The sequence below is a fragment of the Borostomias antarcticus genome (genome assembly GCF_949987555.1).
Source record: "Borostomias antarcticus genome assembly, contig: scaffold_172, whole genome shotgun sequence".
Classification (NCBI taxonomy): Eukaryota; Metazoa; Chordata; class Actinopteri; order Stomiiformes; family Stomiidae; genus Borostomias; species Borostomias antarcticus.
In genome coordinates, this window is record NW_028176297.1 from 146,490 (window position 1) to 155,669 (window position 9,180).

Genomic DNA, 9,180 nt, shown 5'->3' on the forward strand with positions numbered 1-9,180 from the left:
ACTAAATACTAATGTAATTACATTATGAGCCTTACTGGGGCCGCTCATAACAGCTCATAATGTAATAATGGCTCATATAGTTAGAAAAGTGTTAATTATCATCATTTATACCTCTGCCATTCCTGTGGGGGAGGAGGGTAATGCTTTCACTTGTCTGTCTGTCTGTCTGTCTGTCAAACAATACATACAAAACGTCAAACATAAAAAAATGATTGCCCTTGCATGCCTCGCAGCCAAACGGCTGATATTAATGAATTGGAAAGTGAGAAAACCAGGCTGTTTCTCTAGAAACAGGTGGCTAGAGGACTTCCTCCATCTTCTAAGTATGGAAAAGGCCACGTCCATCCTCAGGGACATAGACCAGGACACTAGCGAGCTCTGGGACACACTAAGGCTGTTCCTACATTCACAAGAACATAGGTATTTTTCCCTACATAAGCAGTATTCAACACTACACAATCCAATATCCTCCCTCTTATAAATAGGACTAATTCCCAGACTGATGATCTGTGTGGATAGGTAGAGCAATCAGGAAACGTATGCACTGTGCCCCCCCACCCCTTCCTCTAGATCATTGTGATTGTCGTTGTTTTCATCGCTGTCTTTTGTGTTGTTGTTGGTTAGGTGTCTGTTCTTGTTGTCTTATGCTTTGTGCATTGCAATGTAGCTGTCCTGTTTTTGTTTATTGCTTATTGTGTATTGTGAGCATGTGGTTGTCGTTGTTGTTTTGTGGGTTTGTTGCTTGTTTTGTGTCGCTGATCGTTGTTACTTTGTTTGAAAGATTGTTGTCACCTTGCGAGCTGTCTTTGTTGTCAAAACAATAAAAATATAAATATAAAAAAGAAAAAGAAAAAAAGAAATGCTATATTAAATTGCTAGGTATGATGTTAAAGACATGTAATGCAACTAGGATATGAAATGTATGTGTAATGCTTTTGTACGCACCGAAACTGTCTTAACAATTGTAAAAATTGGAAATTGGATCCTTAAAGTCTTAAAAGGCATTGAATTCATTCATCTTAAAATGAGGCCTTTATTTAGAGTAGTCTACTTGTCCACCTCTCCCAAAGGTAGTTTTTGTTTGAATACATAGACAAGCTACAGGTCAGACACGAAGCTCTCTGATCTAGACGGAGCACATTGGAACGCTCTGGGGCATGGAGGACCGTCTGAGGACAACCTAGAGCAGGCATGGAGGACCGTCTGAGGACAACCTAGAGCAGGCATGGAGGACCGTCTGAGGACAACCTAGAGCAGGCATGGAGGACCGTCTGAGGACAACCTAGAGCAGGCATGGAGGACCGTCTGAGGACAACCTAGAGCAGGCATGGAGGACCGTCTGAGGACAACCTAGAGCAGGCATGGAGGACCGTCTGAGGACAACCTAGAGCAGGCATGGAGGACCGTCTGAGGACAACCTAGAGCAGGCATGGAGGACCGTCTGAGGACAACCTAGAGCAGGCATGGAGGACCGTCTGAGCACAACCTAGAGCAGGCATGGAGGACCGTCTGAGGACAACCTAGAGCAGGCATGGAGGACCGTCTGAGGACAACCTAGAGCAGGCATGGGCAACTTTGATTATAGAGAGAGACACACATGTTTTATCCTCACTACCCGAGGGCCAGGTTGTAATCATGCATTTCCACCAGTGGGATATTGTAACCCCATCACTTAATTAGCCAATTATAGTTACTACATTAATGAAAAGAACTAAATATATGCCGGTAATCAAAGTTTATTGGATGGACTTTCAATTTTTCATATATAAATGGATTTAGTAGGACCTAGGCTAATGCTTCTATTCATTTAATGAACTCTGCACAAAACATTCACACTCCTGAGTGGTATAGCCTACCATTATTTCAGTGCAACGGTGTCTCAAAAATGATGTACAAATGTTAACACTGACACTAAGTGCACCAACTAATATTCATGTTCATAGTGCATTTTACTCTGCCATCTCATACCATGACGTGTTTCCAATAAGCATGCATTCTTCTCAAAAGCCATTAACCTTCACCCACAGGTGAATCAGTATAAAGTTCTGTGTTAATGAGATACTTGCGGCCTCTCCTGCTGGCCTACAAAGGACTCAATGTCAATGTTTGTGCATCAATCTGCATGAGCTGTTTCATCTGTCAGCCTGTTTCTCTCTTTTGACTTGATGTGCTTCATTGTTGAGAAGCTGCTCTCGCAGATGTAAATGTTCCCAAACATGCTGGCCATTGAGAGTGAGAGTGAGTTTTTTGCCGCTCATGTTTGTTTTCGTCGTGTGTTGGTCATCCATGGTGTTGGTGGTGTCGTCGCGGAGGCGGCAGAGTGCAAACCAAGAGGAAACAGTACTGGGCTACAGCGCTCTAGCGCCCTCTATCGGTAGACAGTAGACTACGGTTCAAATGTGGACAAATGCCGTCAATGACAAAAAACAGATATTTGGATAGCAGGTGAAATTTATTGATATTTGGAAATTGACTCGCGAGCTCTAGACAGTCTGGGGCCTTTCTCGCTCGGTGTTGTTTCCCCGGTCTAGAGCGGAAGCGCGATGACGCATTGCATAATCATCCGGTCTGGACCGGAAGAAGAACGGTTGTTGTAATGTTTTTACTGTAGGCTGCACAGGGTGAAGTTTCGAGTAGATAACATTCGCGATGGCATCACACCGACAAAGATTGTAAAAGAAGATGCGAGGAGAACTACCGGTTAAGGAAAAATAAAGCAAGCGGATGTTGGAGGCGGGCTCTACAGGCTCGAGCCGGATGATGGGGCGGGCTTAAGGCAGTGAAGTGAATAGATACCAGGCCCTCCTCCCCGAGGAGAGACACGAGGCTAATAGATACCAGGCCCTCCTCCCCGAGGAGAGACGCGAGGCTAATAGATACCAGCTCTCCTCTACGAGGAGAGACGCGAGGCTAATAGATACCAGGCCCTCCTCCCCGAGGAGAGACGCGAGGCTAATAGATACCAGGCCCTCCTCTACGAGGAGAGACGCGAGGCTAATAGATACCAGGCCCTCCTCCCTGAGGAGAGACGCGAGGCTAATAGATACCAGGCCCTCCTCCCCGAGGAGAGACGCGAGGCTAATAGATACCAGGCCCTCCTCTACGAGGAGAGACGCGAGGCTAATAGATACTAGGCCCTCCTCCCCGAGGAGAGACGCGAGGCTAATAGAAACCAGGCCCTCCTCCTCGAGGAGAGACGCGAGGCTAATAGATACCAGGCCCTCCTCCCCGAGGAGAGACGCGAGGCTAATAGATACCAGGCCCTCCTCTACGAGGAGAGACGTGAGGCTAATAGATACCAGGCCCTCCTCTACGAGGAGAGACGCGAGGCTAATAGATACCAGGCACTCCTCTACGAGGAGAGACGCGAGGCTAATAGATACCAGGCCCTCCTCTACGAGGAGAGACGCGAGACTAATAGATACCAGCTCTCCTCCCCGAGGAGACACGCGAGGCTAATAGATACCAGGCCCTCCTCTACGAGGAGAGACGCGAGACTAATAGATACCAGGCCCTCCTCTACGAGGAGAGACGCGAGGCTAATAGATACCAGGCCCTCCTCTACGAGGAGAGACGCGAGGCTAATAGATACCAGGCCCTCCTCTACGAGGAGAGACGCGAGACTAATAGATACCAGGCCCTCCTCTACGAGGAGAGACGTGAGGCTAATAGATACCAGGCCCTCCTCTACGAGGAGAGACGCGAGACTAATAGATACCAGCTCTCCTCCCCGAGGAGAGACGCGAGACTCATAGATACCAGGCCCTCCTCTACGAGGAGAGACGCGAGGCTAATAGATACCAGGCCCTCCTCTACGAGGAGAGACGTGAGGCTAATAGATACCAGGCCCTCCTCTACGAGGAGAGACGCGAGACTAATAGATACCAGCTCTCCTCCCCGAGGAGAGACGCGAGACTCATAGATACCAGGCCCTCCTCTACGAGGAGAGACGCGAGGCTAATAGATACCAGGCCCTCCTCTACGAGGAGAGACGCGAGGCTAATAGATACCAGGCCCTCCTCTACGAGGAGAGACGCGAAGCTAATAGATACCAGGCCCTCCTCTACGAGGAGAGACGCGAGGCTACGCATTGAGTGGGGGCGGGGGCCGTATGCGGCCAGCGTGCCGCCAGTTGCCCATCCCTGAGGGAACATTGACCCACGTAAGGGATGATGTGGTGTTCAAGCTGCTGGGACTGAAAGCGGGAACAAAGCCAAACACAGCTAGCTCTGATAGGCTGTAGCATAAGCCTTTAGAAGCTAGCTAGTTAGCCAGCAAGAGCGCTAGCTGCTACTGAACGCTCCTGTTTGTCTGTAGACTATGCTATATCTAGCTAGCTCACTAATGCTAACGTTAGCTAGCTGTGTTTTGATTTGTTCAGTTTCAGTCCAACTAGGCTATGTATAGAGTGCTTGCTAGCAAGCTGAGTTTCAGATAATTTCATAGCTGCATGATATGTTGATATCGTATGATTCAAAAGGTTTAGTACTCACTAATGTTAGCTAGCATATCAATGTTAGAGCTACAAGGCCACAGATAGCAAGCTGAAGTTGAGTTTGACTATCGACATGGAGGGGGGACCTTTGTTGGAACATAACCTCGCGTCAGGTTTCCATTCACTATCAGATTCAGATCCTGTCTAGAGCTCGCCTCTTCAAAACTGTCATCCGGTACTGTGGGTAGCCTACTGGTCATCCGGTACTGTGGGTAGCCTACTGGTCATCCGGTACTGTGGGTAGCCTACTGGTCATCCGGTACTGTGGGTAGCCTACTGGTCATCTGGTACTGTGGGTAGCCTACTGGTCATCTGGTACTGTGGGTAGCCTACTGGTCATCTGGTACTGTGGGTAGCCTACTGGTCATCCGGTATTGTGGGTAGCCTACTGGTCATCCGGTACTGTGGGTAGCCTACTGGTCATCCGGTACTGTGGGTAGCCTGCTGGTCATCTGGTACTGTGGGTAGCCTACTGGTCATCTGGTACTGTGGGTAGCCTACTGGTCATCCGGTACTGTGGGTAGTCTACTGGTCATCTGGTACTGTGGGTAGTCTACTGGTCATCCGGTACTGTGGGTAGCCTCCTGGTCATCTGGTACTGTGGGTAGTCTACTGGTCATCTGGTACTGTGGGTAGTCTACTGGTCATCCGGTACTGTGGGTAGCCTACTGGTCATCCGGTACTGTGGGTAGCCTACTGGTCATCTGGTACTGTGGGTAGCCTACTGGTCATCTGGTACTGTGGGTAGCCTACTGGTCATCTGGTACTGTGGGTAGCCTACTGGTTTTGTTTGCGGCCAGGATGCTCAGAGCCTCTCACTGTCTGCTAGCTAGCGACAACATGGGGAAGTGCAAATTCAACAGAAATGGTCTATTCAACCAAGCTTGTTTCTGCTTTAGCTTGGTGCTATCTGCTGAGCATTATCTGTGCTGTTAGAAACCCCAAGCGTGTTCCCTCCCTGGCTCAGAAACAGCCTCTCACAGGGGGTAAATATAGACTGCAGGCAGTGCGGTTGCACTGGGGCCTGTGGGGTGAGAGGGCCCGTAGAGAGAGCAGGGCCTCCAACCAGGTTTTAGGTGGAGAACGGGTGAGTTACCACTTCAGAATCACGCCTGCAGCGTGAACTCAAATTAGAGTGTCATTTGCTATGTATACCCTCTAAAAGGCATCCCCCCTCATGTTTTTTTCTCCAGAAAATAGTCTGCAGAAGTCTTACTCAATAACAACATTATATGCTTATTCTACATCAACAAATACACTTAAAACGATTAAATTAATAAACGTGTCATATTTTTGTCATACACAGATGTGCAATGATGCTGGGTAATACTGTATGTTCTTGTCCAATGTTAAGTCTCTATTTGATCAGACACAAGACAGTATGGCGCAAAAGGTGAACTGTTGACGGGGCGGCTGTAGCTCAGTTGGTAGAGCGGGTCGTTCAATGATCGAAGGGTCAGTGGTTCGAATCCCATCTCCGACTGTCCACATGTCGAAGTGTCCTTGAGCAAGACACCTAACCCCAAATTGCTCCCAATGAGTAGACGCCATTGGTGTGTGAATGTGTGTGTGTGAATGGGTGAATGAGAGGCCATTGTAAAGTGCCGCTAAGGTGGAAAAGCGCTATATAAGTGCAGTCCATTAACTATTTGAACCTCAATTGAGTGACAAACATTCAAAAATGTGAACCTCAATTGATTGACATTGAGTCCGAACAATAACATTAGGCTATTGTTAGATGTACTGTACATTTCACAACGTTATATATACATTATGGTTGGCTTAATTTTAATAAAGTCCAAGAGTTGAATATTAAGGACATTGTCTACGATTTTGCTCAATGCAAGAATAGTGGAATGCCATTCAAATAGGTGAGTAATGTTAGCCTACAAGTGTTTCTCAAGGGGATTTGGGGTAGGCCGTGCCCCTGCAGGTTGTTATCATGGAGTGAGGTCGCCGCTCAGCGCCTGTTTCATTGTGTAGCCAACGTGTTTTTCAGATGTTTTTAAGAATATTAGCTAAGATCAGCTAATGAAGGCATCTCTGTTGTGTGAAGCCGACAGCAACAAGCCTTGGTTAAACTGAGTGCAGAAAGTTTATGGATGTCAATAGTAAACTTATCGTTAGCTCTTATCCACAGCTCAACTATTTACACTAGTTTATAGGCGAGTTATCTACAGTAGCAACTTGCTTGCTGATGTGTTGTTGTTTTTGCCTAAACCTTCCCAGCCATAGTTATGTAAAGTTGACTTGATTTGATTGAGCCTCTGTTTGTTACTGCGTGAGCGCATGGTTCTGATGGCTGACCTCTCCACTTCGCCAGTACAATAGCCAACGTAGGCTAGCTAATTCAACAGCACACTGTTGTTAAAATGTGTATAGACGACAGTGTGTGTGTGCTGTGTGTGCTTCAAGTAGTGTGCACTAATAGAGCCCATCATAATAAGCCCACTCTGGGGCCCATCGTAACTACATTATGCCACTGGCCTCATCATATCACATCATATCCCTTGATAACAGAGTGTGCTACGAAGGACGCACAAACAGACTATTCTTTTTCTTTCTTTCAAAATTATTTTTGATATTTAGCAAAAGGACAAAAACACGAAACCCTACTCACCCACTTTCCTGCCCACATATCCAAACCCTGACAAAGCACTTAACAATACTGAAAGCAGGGATGTAGTAAATAAATGAATGATAAACTGTAAATAAAGACGAGACAGACACACAAAACCAAACAGTACAGAAAAGGGAAGGGGGGTCGATGAGGTGGGGGGGGGGGGGGGGGGGGTCAGCATCTAGTCATCTGGGGGGATAGTAGTATTGTTCAAATAGTCAATAAAGGGCTTCCAAGTCTTGTCAGATGATAGTTTGGAGTTAGTGATTGAGATTCTTATCTTCTCCAGCGTTATGTGATTTCAACCAGCTACTGTGTGAGGGGGGGCGTGGGTGTTTCCATTTGAATAGGATGAGACGTCTAGCTAGCAAGGAGGTGAGAGCCAGCACTCGCTGCTTTGCTGATGAGAGAGTGGCTGTTATGTGTGTAGAGATCCCAAATATGGCAGTGAGTGGGTCGGGTCTGAGGTCTGTGTCGAGTTCTGAGTTTACCGTAAATTTCGCGCCAGAAATCTGTCAACTCATGGCAGGATCAGAACGTGTGTGTGTGATTAGCAGGTGATTGCTTGCACCGATTACAGGTGTCATCAGTCTCTGGGTATATTTTTGCAAGAGCATTCTTATTTAGCATGGGTTACAAGGAAGAGAAAGCATATCAAAAATATTGACTGACAAAAAAGATCACTTTGTATTCAAGAATCTGACAGTGTGTGAACCAGGGCAGATCCAATGTTCAAATATTTGTCTGTAGGAAGATGGAATATAATCCTTCAACTCTCTTTTCACCAGCAGAGGGTAGTAATGTGTTTGTATCGATCTGTTTCTACAGGCTGTCGGGCTGCATGGTCACAGAGGAAGGCTGTGTCTCTCTAGCCTCAGCTTTGAGGTCAAACCCCGCCCACCTGAGAGAGCTGGATCTGAGCTTCAATCACCCAGGAGACTCAGGAGTGAAGCTGCTCTCTGCTGGACTGGAGGATCCACACTGGAGACTGGAGAAACTTAAGTAAGGAGAGAGTTTTAAATCAAGTGGAAGAAAATCACCCAGTGTCTCTTATGTAGCCCCCCTCTCTGAACTAGATGGTCTCAACTTTCACAGCCTACGAGTCTCTTGACAGAACAGACACAAATCACCCTATAACCAGAAGGGCACTTTGAGAGTGCAGACCTCCACCCATGATGCATGTTGTCAGCATGTGCAGTAGCATTAGAGAACCTAGAGGAGACAAATGTCAACAATATACTGGTGGTGCATCAGCTGGGGTTGGTCCAACAGGTGCTCTTCAGCTCTGCTCTCTGATGTATTTCAGCTACCTAGATAGCTACATATGACAGGACCAACAGCAGTAATCTGGCTAGCTATGAGCATAACTAGCTAATTCAAAGCAGTTGATCTTTGCCTTCATGCCATGATTCAATTATTTTGGTCCTAATACCCGCAGAAAATACAGGGATAAACAGCCATGGATGTATTAAACATGGCAAAGTACCCGTAGGTGCTGGTCTGGTCTCTCTGGCATGGTCAACAAAAGTGAAGAATGATTTTTCAATGAATTTGGATCCTCCCCGTGATTCAGATCCATCTTCATCCGCTTATCCGGGGTCGGGTCGCGGAGGCAGCAGCTCCAGCAGGGGGCCCCAGACATCCCTTTCCCTGGCAGCATCAACCAGCTCTGCCTGGGGAATCTTTAGCCGCTCACAGGCCAGTGCGGAGATGTAGTCCCGCCACCTGGTCCTGGGTCTACCCCGCGGCCTCCTCCCAGCCAGACACGCCTGGAACACCTCCCTAGGGAGGCGTCCAGGAGGCATCCTCACTAGATGCCCGAACCACCTCAACTGGCTCCTTTCGACGCAAAGGAGCAGCGGCTCTACTCCGAGTCTCCCAGATGACTGAACTTCTCACCCGATCTCTCAGGGAGACCCCAGCCACCCTCCGGAGGAAACTCATTTCGGCCGCTTGTATCCGTCCGCCGATTCAGATCCACTCTCTCTAATTGAATGGGTTCTTCCTTGGCTCATGCTACAGTCACCCTTCCACGGGTCACTAACAAACACATAAAGCCCAAAAC

At 47.6% G+C, this 9,180-nt stretch overlaps 1 protein-coding gene across 1 annotated transcript in view; it reads left to right on the forward strand.

Annotated features, from left to right (window-relative positions):
* LOC311328662 (NLR family CARD domain-containing protein 3-like) overlaps positions 1–8,121 on the forward strand; it is a gene marked incomplete at its 3' end in the record, with an annotated part of 53,522 nt that extends 45,401 nt beyond the window's left edge. The window contains exon 6 of the mRNA XM_084462608.1: positions 7,944–8,121. Within this exon, the coding sequence (XP_084318734.1) occupies positions 7,944–8,121 (178 nt within the window). The remainder of the gene's footprint in view (positions 1–7,943) is intronic.
* Positions 8,122–9,180: the final 1,059 nt, after the last annotated feature.